Source organism: Pygocentrus nattereri, chromosome 8, assembly GCF_015220715.1.
Source record: "Pygocentrus nattereri isolate fPygNat1 chromosome 8, fPygNat1.pri, whole genome shotgun sequence".
NCBI classification, from domain to species: Eukaryota; Metazoa; Chordata; class Actinopteri; order Characiformes; family Serrasalmidae; genus Pygocentrus; species Pygocentrus nattereri.
In genome coordinates this window covers 22,424,135-22,443,200 of record NC_051218.1, presented here as the reverse complement: position 1 = coordinate 22,443,200, position 19,066 = coordinate 22,424,135, and the positions used below count along the sequence as shown (strand labels likewise).

The 19,066-nt window shown below is 40.1% G+C and overlaps 1 protein-coding gene across 12 annotated transcripts; it reads right to left on the bottom strand.

Annotated features, from left to right (window-relative positions):
* Nucleotides 1–581: 581 nt before the first annotated feature.
* Nucleotides 582–18,519, bottom strand: sh3tc2 (SH3 domain and tetratricopeptide repeats 2). Of its 12 annotated transcripts, none has more exons than XM_037540631.1 (19): nucleotides 18,317–18,333; nucleotides 14,561–14,672; nucleotides 13,890–13,988; nucleotides 13,088–13,219; nucleotides 12,593–12,720; nucleotides 11,682–11,787; nucleotides 11,454–11,597; nucleotides 10,439–10,634; nucleotides 10,230–10,303; nucleotides 9,843–10,038; nucleotides 9,474–9,607; nucleotides 9,317–9,367; nucleotides 7,381–9,099; nucleotides 6,362–6,539; nucleotides 5,951–6,101; nucleotides 5,662–5,784; nucleotides 5,383–5,533; nucleotides 4,300–4,496; nucleotides 582–1,442 (listed from the first exon to the last, which is right to left on the bottom strand). In XM_037540631.1, the coding sequence occupies exons 2-19, from the start codon at nucleotides 14,583–14,585 to the stop codon at nucleotides 918–920; spliced, it is 4,329 nt and encodes a 1,442-aa protein (XP_037396528.1). In that variant the 5' UTR covers nucleotides 14,586–14,672; nucleotides 18,317–18,333; the 3' UTR covers nucleotides 582–917. The 12 variants fall into 12 exon arrangements, with proteins under 12 accessions (XP_037396528.1, XP_017553882.1, XP_017553888.1 ...); XM_017698393.2 differs by lacking the exon at nucleotides 18,317–18,333 and adding an exon at nucleotides 17,655–18,229; XM_017698399.2 differs by lacking the exon at nucleotides 14,561–14,672 and having other exon boundaries at nucleotides 18,317–18,519.
* Nucleotides 18,520–19,066: the final 547 nt, after the last annotated feature.

The following is a 19,066-nucleotide window of genomic DNA, read 5'->3' as shown; positions in this document are numbered from 1 at the left end:
TTCCCTGCCTGGTGGTCCATGAAGACAACCAAAACACAAAAGATGTATCAGAGTGTGCAAAAGTCACTTCACTTCAATCAAAGATTACTGGTAAACAAGATAATACACTGTGATGTAGCATGATTATCATGAACTAACAAGGTAAAAAAGGAACATTGTGATTTCCGGTTGACTGTAAGTGACATTTAACACAAATAAGCGGAAGACAAAGTGTTTCAGTACAAAGTGAACACAGCCTATTAAAGTTTGTTCACTTCTGGTCAAATGACATGATTTGTTAGGTTTGTAAGTGAAAATAAGTAAACATCCTCTACAGAGAACACACTGGTGCACATTTTAATACACAGTTACTGTTTATTTGTTCAATTTAACATATTGGCAAGAAATGCAAAAGTTACACCTTTTTTGTTTTACAATATGTTAAATTCAACAAATAATGTGTTATTGTTAGTGTTAACTTCTTTTTTAGAATATCAACAAAGCATATCATTTGAACAGGATTTTTTTTTTCAAATCTTTGCATATTGAGAAAAATTAGCAAGGAGAAAAATGGTGGGAAAAAAAACAGAATTTGATCTGGATTTTAATTCTTGATGACTTTAATAAGTCTTGTTTGTTCTCCATTGAAAAGTAGAAAAAAGATAAAATCATCCATTTAACTTCAAAATTATAATACAGATGCAAAACTCACTATCATATTTACATATTATATATTATGCTACAAATGCCATTGCCCTGAAAAAAAATCATAGTACTTAAACAATAGAAAATATTTCCTCCTAAATTCAGAGGAGAAATCAAATATATCACTAAACAATACTTAACAATATTAAGATATTTAAAATTTCATTGTCATAAAGAAGTGCTTTTGGAAAGGTATTCTGAGACATCACTAACCTTTGATCAACTCACTTCGGTCAAAACTTCGTATTTAGCTCGCTAGCATCTCTGTGGTTTGTTTGATTAAAGTAGCTTGTTTCTGCATCTGTAAGGTGTGCAGGCCCAGAGTACATCTCTTCTGAGCAAGTGTCCGTATCCTCTTGGTGGCTGTAGTCAGCAACAGCAGCCTCGTTGTGGTCGGCCAGTCTCTGAGCAGTGATTGTATGGCTAGTGTCTGTGGTGGTAGAGCCTACGAGAGTACTACTACCACTGCTCCCTGAGTCTGCATTGGAATAGCCGACAGACTTAGCATCAGCACATTCAGGATTACCATGGTCCATATTTTCATGCTCTGCTTCACTAGAATCTGTGTGTCCAGTGAGCTCCCTCTTTAGGCTTTGCGCGCTGTCCATGTATCTCTGGCTCAGCTCTGCATCAGGCAGGTGGTTGGCATGGATCTCTGCGAGCTTCATGTAAATAATATACAGGGCTTGAGGGTTTCCTCTGTCCTCCAGAGCTGCTGCCAGGGCCAAGTGGAAATAGCCCACTGCATCAAATGCATCCTGAGGAGCAGGCACACGAAGCATTTATATGCTTTATATACATATACAGAGGCTTATTATAGCTTGATCTAGTTAAATAAATGCAAAAGGACCTTGTGGTCAAATATAAAGTGCAGAAGTTGAGACAATATGTGAAATACAAATAAAACAGAAAGCAATGATTGGTAAATCTACCTAACATGTATTTAATGTTTTACCTTATCGACTTCAATGTTTTTCATAAATATACACTCACTTTCAAAATGATGCCTGGAACACATTCCAAAAAAGTTGAGATAGCAACAATTTAAGACAATTTAAGGAATGTTGTAAAATGTCCAAAAACATCTTATACAAGTGACGCAATCATGCTTGAGTATAAATGGAGGCTTATTCCTTTATAAGCATTATAAGCTAAACTCATCACTAAGACCAAAAAAGTATCAGCAAATATTCCCACACAAGAACAACATTCCTCGATGAGTGACTGCAATGATTTTAGTCTTTTCACAGTCTATGGCTCATAGTATCATCCAAATCACAAATAAATGCCCATGACCTTCGGTTCTAAGACACCACATGGACTTAGAAACCATTTGAAGATCATGTCAATAAATACCGTTCAATCACTGCATCCCCAAATGTAAGTTATGTCTGCACAGTAGAAGCCATGTTTTCACAGTGCCGAGAAAAGCAGCTGAATTCTCTGGGCGTAAGCTCTGAAATGAATTGAGCCACAGTGGAAATGTTTCTTTGTTTAAGTCAGTATGTCAGATGGTTTATAGAAATAACGTCTTCTCCAGGCCAAAGATCAAAAAACCCATTCACACTGTTACAAGTATAAAGTCCGAAAGCCAGGGTCATTAGACCCCAAATGATTATTAAGTGTTGTTTAAAGGAAAGATGAGGTAAACATGCTCCTGTCCCAACTTATATGTAAAATATAAAATATCATGGTCATGTACTTTATTCATTACAATATATACATGTCAGCTAAAATGTACTAATCACCACTTCCTGTTTTTATAAGCACTCTACATACTGTCCAAACCTTTTTGGAATGTATGTGTGCTTGATAATAGTAGTCATGATTTAGTGCATTTGACATATGCAATTACTTTTATGTTTGGTAATTTATCTTGTATGAACAGTAACTAGGTTCCTAAATATTCCTTTGCTTGGACATAAAATTTAAGCCAAGAGTCATACAACCCCAATTCCAATGAAGTTGGGACGTTGTGTAAAACATAAATAAAAACTGAATACGATGATTGGCAAATCCTTTTCAACCTATATTCAATTGAATACACTACAAAGACAAGATATTTAAATGTTCAAACGGATAAACTTTATTGTTTTTTGCAAATATTCGCTCATTTTGAATTTGATGCCTGCAACATGCTCCAAAGAAGTTGGGACAGGTGCATGTTTACCACTGTGTTACATCACCTTTCCTTTTAATAACACTCAATAAGTGTTTGGAAACTGAGGACACTAATTGTTGAAGCTTTGTAGGTGGAATTCCTTCCCATTCTTGCTTGATGTACAACTTCAGTTGCTCAACAGTCCGGGGTCTCCGTTGTCGTATTTTGCGCTTCATAATGCGCCACACATTTTCAATGGGAGACAGGTCTGGACTGTAGGCAGGTCAGTCTAGTACCCGCACTCTTTTACTACGAAGCCACGTTGTTGTAACACTTGCAGAATGTGGCTTGGCATTGTCTTGCTGAAATAAGCAGTGATGTCCCTGAAAAAGATGTTGCTTGGATGGCAGCATATGTTGCTCCAAAACCTGTATGTACCTTTCAGCATTAATGGTGCCTTCACAGATGTGCAAGTTAACCATGCCATGGGCACTGACACACCCCCATACTTTCAGAGAAGCTGGCTGATGCTGGAGTGACGAACTGTGTTCACTGACAATGGCTGAAGTGTTCCTGAGCCCATGTGGTAATACCCGTTACAAAATGATGTCAGTTTTTAATGCAGTGCCGCCTGAGGGATCGAAGGTCACGGGCATTCAGTGTTGGTTTTCTGCCTTGCTGCTTACTTGCAGAGATTTCTCCAGATTCTCTGAATCTTTCGATGATATTATGGACTGTAGATGATGAAATCCCTAAATTCCTTGCATTTACACACAAACATTGTTCATTGTACACACAAACTGTTGGACTATTTGCTCACACAGTTGTTCACAAAGTGGTGAACCTTGCCCCATTCTTGCTTGTGAACGACTGAGCCTTTCAGGGATGCTTCCTTTATACCAATCATGACACTCACCTGTTTCCATTTAACCTGTTCACCTGTGGAATATTCCAAACATGATTTTGATTCCTCAACTTTCCCAGTCTTTTGCTGCCCCTGTCCCAACCTCTTTGGAACGTGTTGCAGGCATCAAATTCACAATGAGTGAATATTTGCAAAAAACAATAAAGCTTGTCCATTTGAACATTAAATATCTTGTCTTTGTAGTGTATTAAATTGAATATAGGTTGAAAAGGATTTGCAAATCATGGTATTTGGTTTTTATTTATGTTTTACATAACGTCTCAACTTCATTGGAATTGGGGTTGTATAATGGGTATATAATAATAATAAATAAAATTTATGAGGAGGTTCTTTGAACCTAAAAAAGGTTGTCCACATTTGTGAATCTCTACCAAAATAATTCCCACCCAATGAAAGCTTAATTAGGGAACCAAAAGTGCTTCTTCTATAACTTTACTCCAAATAACCTTTATGTAGTGCATGTGCAAAATCAGTTTGATTTGTCTGCATGTGTGCGAATAACGAAGGATGATAATAGCTCTTACTGTGGTATTTAAAGTCAGCCAAAGACTTTAAATATCACAAACTCTCAGCACTGGCTGTGTCTCACCTTAAGCTTGTGCAGTGTTAGCTCAGCAAGTCTGCAGTAAACTTTAACATAGTAGTGGGCCTCAGCAGTATTCTCCAGAACAGTGGGAGACAGAGACAAAGCTTTCAAGAAGTAGTTCTCTGCCATCTCATACTGCTCCAGACAGAAGTAGACTGATGCCAGGCGGTGGTAGGCTACCCTTTCATTCAGACGTACACCTAAAATAAGTGGAGAGTACTATATTACCAGAAGGATACAGATGAAGATTTTATACATTCCTGTGCAGTTAAAAAAACAACATAAAATGCATTTTTAGAGATGTTTTAGATTGTGTATTATGACAGATTGGAACTGTGAGACAGAATGATTTATTTTTGTACATTAGTAAGTTTGTTAAAGTGGGTGACTGTTATATGTCGGCATACATATTTATTTAGTGCTTAAATCTTATTTGGAAAAAAGAGAGAACAAAGGAAGAATGAAACTGAAGAATAAAGCTGTGGTTAATAGGCTGTGGATGATTCAAAAAATTTACTACACTCACTACCACACTCCAACAGAAATGCTACATTAGCAGCAGGGGGCGACATAGTGTTGAGTTTGCAAAATGAATGCAAGTCACAATGTGTCCAAAAGTATACAGGCACCTTTTTTAATCAGCAAATTCTGCGACTTTAAGGCACCCACTGCTGACACAATTTCGCACAGCCTCAATAATCTCTGTAGACAAGCAATGCCAATAGCACTGTGTACAGCTTACATAATCTTTATGGAAATGCATTGCCACTAGTCGTCAATAGATAAGCCTAAAGTCAGCTAGAGAGATATATAACTCCCTAGCAATGGTCCATGTAGTGATGAAGCACCATCGAACACTTTGATACTAATACTGTTCTGATACTCCAGAACTCCAAAAATTAACATCAGTAGCTGACCTCACCAATGCACTTGTGGTTGAATGCAACAAAATCCTCAAAGCAGTGCACCAAGCAATTAGTATAAAAACTTCACAGAAGAGTAGTGGCTGTTACTCCTGCAGTTTTCATGCTGAATGCCTGTCAGCATACCAGAAGTTCTGGTTGAGGAACTGTTTAGCTGTCTTACCAGTGTCAGTGCTACTCTGCACTGCAAGTGTAGCATATTGCAGAGCCTCTTCATACTGGTTTTCCTTCAGCAGCAGTTCAGAGAGTTTACTCAAGAGCCTGAACTCTGAGTGCACATCCTTAATGCTCCTTGCAAATGGCAGACTCCCATCCTGCACACACAGCAGATTTACTCTACCACTGCCCAGTTAGAGCTTTCAACTGAAAACAAACTGTCAAAGTTCAAACTGTACATGGAATTATAAATATTGTTTACAGTGAAACATGAGGTGATACATACTCTAAAAAATGGCATGGCAGCCAGTCGATTTCTGTGTCCTTTGAAGAAAACGTCTCCAGCCTCTTCATAAATGCTCATGGCGAAGCGCGGATCGTTCATTCTCAAGGCTGTTTTTACTGCTGCCTGTAAAAGGTTGTTCACAGAAGCTGTGATTATGGAATCAGATGACAATTATAATAATAACGGATGATAAACATGCTCCCGTTATGAAAATACACAGCAATATCTGGTACTTGCAATAATTATTATTTGAGGAGACATCCACACTTTTTCACTGCCTGTCCCTCACCTGAAGGTACATGTCTGCCAGCTCATCCTCATGGATCAAGTAGTAGATGCGACCCACTTGCAGCCATGTTTCTGACTCCTCCTGTCTTTTCCCTAGGTCTATGGAAATCCTCAAGCTTTGCTTAGTGTAGTCCAGAGACTTCCTAGAAGACCTACAAAATATCCAAAAAAAGTTGATATACTTTTATGATTCATATAATTGTTAATTTATTGTTTAATATGTATATGTACCTAATGAATTAGCATAACCTAAAAAACAATCAATTCAGCTCAATTTACTTCATGCACTTCAATTTGATAATGTAAATGTACAGTATAATGAGCAGTTAGGTGTATAACAAAAGTACTGAAATTCGACAACTTCAGCAGAAGAACAATACTAGCAGCATACATGTTAGAAAATCTGTCTTACTTCTCAGTATTGAGTGAGAGGTATAGACTGCTAAGAATCTCCAGGTACTCTCCCTCCAGACGTTTATCCTTGAGCTCTCTAGACAGCCCCACACAGTGCTCATAGTAAATGATGCACTGTCCATACAGTAGCAAATCAGCATACAGACGACTGAGCACCTTCGCCACAACCATCTGACCTGTAATAGAGAGTTGAATGGTACAGCTTTTTTTAGATCAAATGCGTGGTTTGCCTTTTTTATTGTTTTATGGGGTATTCCACTACAGAAAGTATGTTGCCTGATGCCTGAGACACACTTTTACAGTAGTTTTAAGGTAAATTTTTGGACTTAAATGTACTTATAGAAATCCATTTCTGTGCCTTCAATGTATGGTGGTACACTGTTACAAATAAAGGTAATGTGCATATGCATTACAAGGTACAAAGAAAGTAAATGTACCCTTAAAGGTACAACAGTATTTTATTGCGCATTTGTGTAAATTTTAGTCCAGGTGAAAAGTACATATTTGTACCTTTTCATATCCTTATATTTTAAAACAATAAAATAAACAGCCTGCAGACAAGACAGGATGTGTGGAGTCAATACAAATTTAAAAATATAATTTCAATGGATTTTGCATGCAATTATGTTTCCTGACTAAAGGTGACTAAGGGAGGGGATAGAACTCAGAGAACTTGGCCTGGAGTTCTGCCTAGTGCTAGAAGGCCGGACCCTTCCTTTTATGGATGGTGGTAGGAAAAGGGACTAAGGAACAGGGAGGAGATGTCATGGTAGTGGTGAGGTTTGCGAAAACTTTGTCACAGGGATCAGAAGGTATAGACTGCAATTTATAAGGTGTTAGATTGCAAGGAGGTTTCAGACATTTCATGGCAGAGAAGTACATTTAATGCTAAAAACTCCAAATGAGTTTTTTATATCACCAGTTGATTAAAAAAGTAAAAATGATAAAGAGCATCTGAACAACCCAAGGAATCATCATCCCATATCATCTCAAAATCAAAGCATTTCTTCCACTCACTGTGCAGGTTCTTGGCACTCATGGCAATCAGAAGTCCTATCTCATAGCACAGCCTGACCTCTTGACTCCCTCCCCTATCTTTGTAACTCCTGCCTAGCCACAGCAGAGCCTGAACATGCTCTTCATCAAAGGGACTCTCAGAGAGAAACTGAAAAAGATGTAGGGATCTTAGCAGGAAACTCTCTGCCAGGCACGGAGCTCCTACTGACAAAGCAAGGCAGCCCATGTTAGCGAGAGCTAGTGCTTCATTATGCTTGTTCCCATTCTCCTGTGAGATCTTGAGAGCACAATAAAAGTTCTTGGTTGCTTCTGTAACCCTGCACTGTTTGCGAAGGCAAAGAGCCAGTAGGTTATAGACAACGCCACGTTGTGTTGGACTGTCTGTTTCATTCAAAGACTTAAGGAGAGGTTGTAGAGTAGACTGGGCTGTTTCTGGTTCCCCTGTCAGAACCAGAAGCCAAGCCAGAAGTACTGATGCCTCAAAGCTCTCCTCCTCATTTATGTGGCTCCTTGTCTGCACAGCCTGGTGTGCAAAAGGCACTGCCTTATCTAAGGCTCCGTACTGTTGGTAGACACTGGCCAGACAGAGGCACAGGTCTCTCTGTGTCTTCAGGTCCTCTCCATGGCTGGCTATGGACAAGGCTTGCTGCAAGTAAACTACCACTTGGGCTGGAAGCAGACTGGTACCATCCCTCCACCGAGGATTCAATCGGACTGAGTTCTTGATGAACAGTTCTATCTTCTGGAAAGCATCTTCCAAGGAATGGTCCTGAGCTGAATCCAAACTGAGAGAGGCTAAAGCAAGGTAAGGCAGATACTTCTTGTGGTAAAGCCTGCAGAGTATCCAGTTAAGGTCCACTGGCCCCATAGGCCTGCCTTCCTCTGCAGAGAGAGTGACAGTCAGGAACTGGAGTCTCTCTACAAAAGGTAAGGCCTCTTCAATCTTCCTTTGCTGCAGAAACAGACAAAGGATGAGATAGCAAGTCCGTGCCTCAAGGTGCTTGTCGTTGTCAACGATAGCTTTGCGAACAATGGGTTTGAGCAACTCAAACTCATCCAGAGAGCAGAAGTTGTGGCAGGGAAGGCACAGGATAAGAGCACTAGCTTTCTCCAATGTATAAGGAAGCTTGTCTGTCATCTTCTGCTTAAGGTAAACAGCAGTGAGATTGGTGTACAAGGCGATCAGCAAAAGTTTGTCGTCAAAGCCATCTACAGGAACCTTCAAGGCTTCCTCAAAGTAGACTCGAGCCTGCGAATACTTGAGCTTTTTAGCACACAGCCTGCCAAGAAGGAAACAGGCTCGCCGGTGGGCCCACAGCATCCTGCCTTTCTTTGCCCCCTCTCGCACGTTCTCCAGATGCAGGAGCACCTCGTCCTCTGGAATACCACCAAACACTGTGTCCAGGAAGGAGTAGGAGATGTCATAAAGTGGCTGAAAAGTGTCCTGAAAGTGGTCCAGATTCAGCAGGGTCAATATGGGGTCAACAAACTCAGCCTCTTCGGTTTCCCAGATGTTGTCGTCAATGTAGTTGGGTGGATCCTCTTCATATTCATCCATCTCTCGGAAGGTGTCCTCCAAACTGAAGGAGAAAGCCTCATGCTCCCTCTCCAGGTGACTCTGAGAAGCATAGAAGGAAGGCCGAGGGGAGGAATGGTAGGGTGGGGTTTCACTCTTCTCTGATATAGTGCTTTTCCTTGCATCCACTGGATTTTTGTGTTCTGGGGGATCACGACAAAAGAATTTTAATTTTGTAACACATCACATAATAAAAAGTGGATGGGTATATGTATAAGTACTCTGCTTCCAGAAGAAAAAACATTTCTAGAAAAATATTTATATATATGTGTGTATATATATATATATATATATATATATATATATATATATATATATATATATATATATATATATATATATTTCTAGAAAAATATTTACCTTGCTTGGGTTGGTTTCTGATGTAGGTAAAATCTGAGTCATCCAATCTATCTGTCAAAAAGTAAATAATATATTCTTTAAGCCATGTAAACCAAAGCTGCCTCCTCTTTAACAGTGTTTGCATATAACCTGAACAAATTCTATCTGTGTTTCATACCTAATCTGTACACAGTGCTGATGTCAGTGGAGAAGAGTCTGTCCAATAAGCCAGTGTGGCACTGTTCATGGCAGGGGTTAAACTGTGAGAGAGCCACTCTCTCCTCTTCACTCAGAAAGACCAATTGTCTGCTGCTGTTAGGGACCAACAAAGGAGGCATTATCAACCGCATGACTTCTATTCTGACCTCTTCATCACATCACATAACTGTGCTCCCCTCTACCCCCTACCAATGTCCAGGGACATAGAAACAGATTCGCTTAATGTAAACTGAAAAATACAATAAGGTCAAATGTTTTATAGCATTTGATCTCAGAAAAATCAAAAGGGAAACTGTGAACAAGTTTGATTTGTTATATTTGTTCTTACAGTGCTTTTACATTCTCGGGTCTCACATGGGCCTTGTGGACAAATCCTATGTGTCCACTAGAGAGGTGTCTTCCTATGAACATGTTCAAGGAGCTTATGAACAAGCCATCCACCTCTATCAAATCTCCTTGACTGAAGTGCAATTCATCTTTAACCATCGGGTAATGGTCCACCACTGCCACACAGGTGCCTGTTACTGTAGAGAGAAAAATTGATACCACAGTATTTTCAATTGTGAATAAACCATCGGTGTACATTTTAGTGCCTAGTACATAACATTTCAATCTGCACTATGTAAGTTAATACGGAATAACAATGTAATATACCAAGCGATTCCAAACCTTTGAGCAGTACTGTGTATATTTGTATGTTTGGGAGGAACCTCACCCATGGGCTGGTCAAATAGACCTTTTTCAGATGAAATCCCTCCAGTGCTGCCAGGGTACTTCCTAAGAAACCACCTTTTAAAACACAATAGACCTGTTTTGTTATGCTAATAATATCCTCCTTACATTTCAGATCTTCCAAATGAACAGTCTAACAGTGTTTTAGTGCTGTCATGTTATGTCTATGTGAGGAAAGTCAATGTCACTCACTGGTAGAAAGGGTAGGGCAAAGGCTGCATGCTGTGAACAGGTACTAGGCCATGCTGACCAGTGGACAGCAGTGTTCCCTCCCATGTGCCCTCCTGTCCAATATCTTTGACCATAACCAGGTCATTCTTCTTGTAGGTTAATTCTTCCTCCTCTTCTGTGCACTCACTGTTAAGCAGGGCTTTGGCAAAGAATGAACCTGCAAACAAACACACAAAAACTAAATAAAGTTTCCCAATCTCTCTCTCTCCCTCTCTCTCTCTCTCATATATATATATATATATATATATATATATATATATATATATATATATATATATATATATATATATATATATATATTCATTCCTTGGCCTGTTATCTTTGTGTCCTCAGACTACCCTGTGGATTTTCTGCATCTTTTCTGCTTTTCTGTTCCTTGTTTCCTTTTTCTAAAGCAAAAAATGAAAAACAGATTTTTGTTGCATAAGTGTTGTTCCATTTAGGAAAATGCTATAACATGTTGGTTGTTCCCAAACAACTTAAGTAATATGTGTAACAGAAATCAAATTAAATGTTCTCTGAAATCTTTATTTTTGTCTTGGTCATGGTCTTTATTGACCATGCTTAGCAGTAGGCCTGGGGCAATGTTCTGTATGACCCTGACACACTTCAGTTTACACCTGCTTTTAGCAGATCCCCAAGTGGAGAAAATAAATTATTTAGAACTAATTCTGCAACTAATGAGCCTTAACACATAATGGCAAGACTTAGGCTGTTGCCAGTAATGATTCTAGGAAGAAAGACAGAGCCTTTTTTATTTATGTTTACACACAGCAGAGAGAGAAACATTTGTCTACCAACTGGACAAGCTAATCCCTCTTCTTAGCATAAGAGTTTGAAAAGTTGTTACTTTTGTAAACAACATTTTTGTAAACAATATTTATTTCTGAGAACCAGCTGGACAAAAAAGGAAGTTCAGTGAGGTTTTCTGTTCCTGTTGAAAGCTGAACTTCATTATGGTTGATGGGACTCTCACCCTCTTGCAGCAGGAGCCCCAGATAAAGGGTGGCCAGGTGTTCCTCATCCACATTCACACAGATCTCCACGTCACTGAGCAGCACGGGGTCCAGCCAGAAAGACTGGTCACACAGGAAGTTCTCCAGGCACCTTGCCACATATCCTGAGATGCATCATGAGGAAGATGGTAAATGTTTAAGAGTAGAACATTAAGGTAATACACTGTAACAGCTCTGTGATGTCTTACCTAGAGCCAGGTAAGTGGAGAACTTCCAAATTTCCTCCACAGTCTTAAAGGTAATGACAAAATGGTCTTTTTCGGCATGCACTGAAACCAAACGTGCAGACAGATCCTGGAGAGACAGCATTGCAAACAAGGGCTTTGAACAAACACAAGAAATTGTGATTTATTGCATTCAAGGTTTTGGCTTTACAGGGTGAAACTATCATGTAACTAGTTGCATGTTGTTAGTTGCCTACAACGTGCTATCAAACTTAAGAGTCAAAAAAAGCCATTAAAAAATTCAAGTTGTATGCAACACAAACATAAGAAGTCAGTGGTCAATGACCCCCAGCCGAATTCATACTGATGTCATGGTGTTTTAATACTGTTAAGAACTATGGCTAAATACTGATCTTGAAATTTTTCTGTACTTTCTGGCTACAAAACAATAAATGCTGGCACAAGCAGCCATTTAAACAGCTGTTACCATTAGTTAGCTAGTTAATGCAGCTTGTTACAAAAACGTTAGTTTTAAGAAACCCGTTAGTTTTGTTGTCATGGCTCAGGAAACTGACAAAATGAAAAACTAGCAACATTGAGTTAGTTGGGGTTCCTCCTATAAATCATTATCTGTTTTATTTTCTTGTACATTTATACAATAAAATCAGTCATTTTCAAGTATGTTGTCCAATGTGATGTGATCATGTGATGTGTTATTAGCTTCTTGATTGGCCATTTCTTGAATGTATCTGAACAAATCTTTTATAGAGTTGAGCCACCTGCAACTGTTGAGGCTGAGTTTCAATTGAGTTGCAGTTACACCTTATGCAACTCAGGTGCAATTTAGTTTCATGTAGGTTTCAAGCAACTAAAGTTGCATGGAGGTTTAACCGTGTAAAGCCAGCCTAACAGTGTGAACAGATTTAACATCTTACCTTAAATAATTGAATAACATCTTGGCTGTTGCTCTCGACAACCCTCAGTCTGGTGCGCAGCGCCTCCTGCAGCTTACTGTCAGGCTCTGCACTGGACCGCCTTCTCCCACTGAACAGCAGTATCACATCTGGACCATATAGATGTAATGAGGACAGTAAGAAGTCCTGACTAGGCAAGGCCCAATTGTTTATTTACATAGATGACTTTTGCAGGTAAGGCATTATGCAGAGCCTATAATATCTATTTTGAGCAACTATGCTTTGGACTTTTGGCCATGACAATTTAATGCATTGACAGTACACTTCCCTTTATGGGCACAAAATCTCTTATACACTGAGCTGCCTGTGAGATGATATTACTAGACTGAGTGGAGACCTTATGGCAGGCTGAAAAGGCATTAGCTCAGAGAGTTTGCTGAATCAGACAGGCCATTACTGTCCATTATGGAGATGATCGCACACAGGTCTATATGACAGAAGACTTGATGCACATACCTGAAGAGAAGCGCTCTCCCACAGCTAAGGAGACAGTGCTGGCCCTATTAAAGGCTTCCTTCCTTTTCCAGTAACTCTCGCCAGTGATGCCCTCTCCCTCCACCTCAGCCTCTGTCTCCACTTCCTCCTCTCCTGCACAAAACAGAGGAAACCTGTCTCAGTGCAACATGTCCAGAAACAGCCACACACATTTTCTGGACTCTATCTTCAGTGAACGTGACCACACCGTTGAAAGCTACCCAAGTTTTCTGTTACTCAATAGTGTACAAACATTGAAAGACTGACCATTATGAAACTGATGAAAGCTGAAAGTGTTAGGAGAAGGTAGATAGATGACTTCTCAATAGTGAGATCCTTCATTATTAAGTGTAACAACAAATAAATTGGTTCTAAAGTCAGCTCATGTGTGGGGACAATAATCATTTGCGTGTTTACAGTGTAGGCTAATCAGAACAGTAGTTGTTCTGAACTTCCTACTGAGCAAAAACAGGAAGTTATGGCCATATCATAGTGGTTCTATAAATATGTCATGTGGTCTAAATAATAGCATCGTTTCTGTTCAGGATGGATATGACCTTCCCAGTTTTGTGCATTGTATAAGGAGGATGTTCAAACATACAGTCTTTAAAGGGAATATTTAAGTAAAACATTGTACCATGATGTTAAGTTGCCTAGTCTGTTAAGAAATTAGTCCAACATAAGTACAATCCGCAACCCTATCTGGACTAGCGATGATGATGATGAGGTACTTTCCAACATGTTTTAGAGAAAATCTAATGCATTTCAAATGTGACACTCTTACCAGTGGCCATGACATCATTTCCTGGAAATAGCTCATTGGCTCCTGTTAACGTGTATGGAGGCTCGTTCCATAAGGCATCGAGCTCAGCAGTTGATATGTCTATTGAAAGGGGAGGGGAGGCATTAGTAAGGCGTTAATGCAGATTAACTGTGTGAATACTCAAGCAGCTTTGAGACACAGTTTTGAACAGAATGGAATTGGTGGAAAGGGTGATTTTATCATGCATCTGGACAATAACCATGATTGCATCACAGCCCTCTCAAGGGATGGATACACATTAGACACAATACATTGACAGAGGGTGCATGCACTCTGTGGGAAAACCCATTTAGCTCCATTAGCTTCCATCTTATCAGTGCAATCTGAACCTGGACTAAAATCGTTTTTTATCCTCCAATCACCCAATAATTTGGGATAAGCTCCACTGATATGATCTCTGCAGGCAGCCCAGGCTTCAGTCAAAAACCAATCAAACTGACTATGATTAATGCATCAGTTAAAAGAACCCCAAAAACAATGTAAGTTACATTAATCACAGAGACAACACCGGACTTTATTATGCTAGAGACTGCACAACACAAAATTAGTTACAATCACTGGGGAGATGAACAATACAAACAGCAGAACACAAACAGCAGCCTTAGCAAAGGTCAGATTGTAATGTGCATTACCTTCATGGGTAGGACTATTACCCATGTTTCACTGAAAAACACTGAAGAGTGCTTCTGTAAATTACTCTTCTTTCTCATGGCAAAAATCTATGAGAACCAGGACGGGACCAACCTGAAAGCAAGAAGCAGTTTCTCAGACACTGAAATGGACAGCAGCAACATGCCATGTTGCGGACGACAAAGTCCCTTACTCCTCCGAATCAATGGCCCCAGCTCGAAGAGGCATCTACAGGATATTAGCCACTGGACTTACTCTCTGTTTCTCTTTCTCTCTCTCTCTCTCTCTCTCTCTCTCTCTCTCTCTGTATGCCTTCCTGTCTCTCTTCCTTTCTTCTGCACACTCCCTCTTATTCCTTTGTCCCATGCATACACATCTTCGGCGTTAATGCCAAGTAATTCACTTGCCCTTCACATCTGTGCATTTCCCCCTCTCGCTCTCTAGCTGGTCTGTGAGTGTAATGGACAAAGAGCGTTTTGCTGTTGGCATGCTGGCGTGGGTTGGTCAGTGTCTGTGCATGCCGTTGGTTGTGGGGTGGGGTGGGGGGCTTCCATTAAGCAAGTGTTGTGGTCCTAGCTCTCACATTAACACAATAAAACAAAAAGCTACAACCAAACAAATGACTGCTTTATAAGCATACCTATCCTTGCACATTTTATGAGTAAACCAAGTTTCTCCTGTTTTTCTCATTGATTTGTCCTGTCTGGGTGGGCAGTATTTAAATCGACAGCTCCAGGCTGACCACGCCAGCCTGTCTGGCCATGCGGGAGGGCTCAGCACTCCTGATGCCAGCAGATCCTCTTTCCTTTCACCCAGTTTCCTCTGTAAACATTCTGCATAAGGGAAAACGTGGGAATCACCCAGCTCTCCAGCATCATCTAGAGGCTTCAGTTTGTGGTGGTGCACAAGATTTTTTCTGTGTTTTCATGTGTGTTTATGTTTATGGGTGGGCAGAGTTTCTAAGAGGATCCTCATAATGCTGTTTTGCAAAAGTGTGCAAATAAGACTACAGAACATGTATGAATCCACAAAAATCCAATGATGCCACTGCCTTCCATTACTAGAAGTGCAGTGGCATTTATCCACTGGTGAGTGTGGTATGCTATGGTACGCTTACAAATCCACAATAACTCATCATTTCCACTCATGTGGCCATATTGTACTTGACTACCCAAGCAGAATTTGGTTACCCATCTGGGGAATGTCAAAACATAGTATGTTGCTAGTAATGTTGCAAACCATTCACTGATCAAATGCAGCTGTCACAGAATCATCACACAGTGATACTGTAGTCATAAAAACAGTAAAAAAAAAAATAATAATAATAACTAGTCAGAATTTCTGTCTGCATCTTCACCTAAAACCAAATGCAAAGTAATAGGTAAGTTAGAATTGAAGCTTCTCCCTTGTTGCCAATGTTCTTTATGTTTACTGGTAATGTTAGCTGCGCCCTAGGTTAGCTTTTTTAACTGTACCATGCGCAGTACTGCGCAGTGACAGCATGGCTGGTCTTGCTATCTCTAGGTGGGTAGGGTGGCCTTTCTCTTGATTCATCACTTAACAGAATGGAAGCCAGGGTGGGTGTCTGTTAGCTGAATTCTGTGTTCCATGTAGGAACCCTTATTTTTAAGTCTGTAACCACAAATCTCCAGTTATTCTTAGTAGCACTCTTTCATTTCTTCTTAACATTTTTTCTTAACTGAACTGAATCTCTCTGTCACTTGTTCTCTCTTGTGTCTTTTTGCTGATTATGGCTAAACAAATTAACTTGAGTAGAGTGTAATGCTCCCCACTTGGTCGTGTTGTGTGTGTGAGCAGAATCTATAAAGTCTTAATTGAATTTGTGACAGTCTTGTGAGTCTGGCCAGCTGTAAACAGCCAGCAGGCATGCCTCAGCATATCTCTTGAAAGTCATATCACACTTGTCCCTCTGGTCAGTCAAACTGTATTTTGATTATCTCAATCTAATAATAGTCTTTGAATGGCCGTGAAAATGCAGCTGACAAAGTTGTTCATTATACATTCATAAAGTTATTGAAATTCCTAGATATCAGCAAGCTTGTGGATGGAAGTATGGCCACAACGGCTGTGTTAGAATTAATAGGCCACAGTGTACAATACAGTACTATAGTTCTGTTGTCAAATTGGTGTCGTTATGAATACAACGTTATTTGACTATAAATTTGTTCTATCAAACTATTAAATCCAGTACAACCAGATATGCTAACAGCTTTTCCCCCCAGGGCTGTAGCTTTATCGGCAGTGGTCACCTTGCACTTTAAATTTAAACTGATTTAAACAAATCTCCCTTATTTGATTACAGCACAGCTTCTCTGTAACATAATGCTTATTTGCACAGCTGTATAATTCTATAATATTCTGTATATAATAGTCACTATATTATACATCTGCCCAGATCTGCATATGCACAGATATTCATATCTATATGTACAGATTTCTCTTTATCTCCTTTCACAGCTGCTCTTTATTATTCTTTATTCTATTTTCATTTCATTTTCTCCTTGGGTAAATGTTTGTCTGTGTTTTAGTCTGGCGTGTCCAGTATGTTACATGTTATACAGACAAGTTTCCTGTATGTGTAACATGCTTGGTGAAATAAAGTGCATCTGATCCTGAAAGGAATCTCGAAAATCCACCACTGATAAGAACCTTTGGTTTGAGTAGAGCGGTGTGCCGCAATGACAGAGAGGGAAGCCTGTAACCCGAGCACGAGGAAGGGGCACTAAGTTTAGAAAATCTCCGTCCTGGGTCAAAGTGGTCTCCCCACTCGACAAGCTAGCAAGCAAGTACTGAGAGGCTAACGCGTCAAACTTAATAACAGCTGAGTAGAAAAACATGATCCGTATGAGACAGAGAAAGAGGCAGATATGAGAGTATGTAAATGGAAGCTAGACAGGAGAGACAAGAAAAAAACAAAGTGAAAGAGAAGACTGAAAGCTGTGCTAACTGCGAGGTTAGCACACTATACAACTCCGTGTCCTTTCTGCCGTAAAGTTAAAATAAAAAATGCTCAAACGGCAAGTAAAGAATCCTCACTCACAAAAGACCTTAATGACCACCTGTCAAACACTGTACCTCTGTCCTGCTGGCTCCCACCTGTGAGTTCGTCCCTCATGGGAATGCCTGTAAGTTCAGTGAGGCACTGAGGAGTTCCTCCAAAGTAGAGACACTCATGCTCCTTCGATAAGCCACGGTAGGACGGGGTGGGGGTGTGTATGTGTATGTGTGTGTGTGTGTGTGTCCCTGTCGCATGCGTGTTAAACAGAAGGCAGGCTCTGCGCTGAGGAAGTGTACAAACTCCACCTCTAAATCTCACCCACTCTCTCCCACTTCGCTCTCTTCCTTAGCTATACGTGTCTCTCTAAATCTTGTCTGTTCTCTCCCAGACTCTCTTTCTCTCTCCTTGTCACCCACCCGGCTGTACTGTAGGTCAAGTCATAAGGTCTAGTTTGAGCTCTCAAGATAGTAGGTAGTGCTTACTGTGGAGGAAAACAGACCAAATCTCTCATAACATTTATAACATTTTCAAACAAACAATAATTCTCTGCTCACACACAACGTTAGACCTTCCATATTCGTTCACTACAGCCCTTCCTATTCAAATTCAATCCCACGTCTCTAAAAATATACAGTATGGAAGGAAACAGCAAGCGTTTTCCTCAACAAATAGCAGCCAATCCATCTGGTTCTATATGTTCTCCATACATAATAACCAAAGGAACTGGAGGCACAAGCACCTTCAACATTACAGTCAGATAAGTGTTTCTTCTTGCTCACGTCATGTTCTTCGTGCTTCTCCGTCCAGACAGACACCTTATAATGTCAGCATTCCAGTCATGCTTCTGCTGAGGTCCATTAGATTTTTCTTTTAGTGATGTGTGAACGGATCTTTCTGTGACATTCAGAGCCTTTTTCCCCTTTGCACGTCACAATTATAAGATTCCTAGTGCTGTTCATTGGACAACTCCCTTTCAACAACTGACCTCTGCCTTGCAAATTCTTGTACTTTATGGCTCTATCTTTCTACCTACAGGGCAGATAATAGGCTGCGCTCTGGCACTGCTAAGGCCATTCCTTGCATTTCCCTGCTGGTTAAATATAAACCCTGGAACAGTTCACGTATTCTGAGGCTTCTTGGTAAGCCATTAGAAAAGTCACCCTTAGCAGAAATATGGAGTAAAGCATGTGACTAGTCTCTTGGCTGGAGAGAGCATGTAGTATCTGACCCTGCTGTGGACTGAATATCACAACTGTGTGGTTACTTCCACACACAGAGGGCTCAGATGAGCTTGGGAAAGGGATTATACAGCTCACCACTCATAAAGACACAATCTATCCATACCAAGGCCGCCTGCAAGCCTCATTCTCAAAGAATGAGCATTGACTTCACATGGAATGCAGCTGGGTCAGTACTAACCAGTTTCCTTAAAATATACACCTCATTGTTAAATCTACATCTTTTTAGTCATTGACAGTTCCGGAGTCTA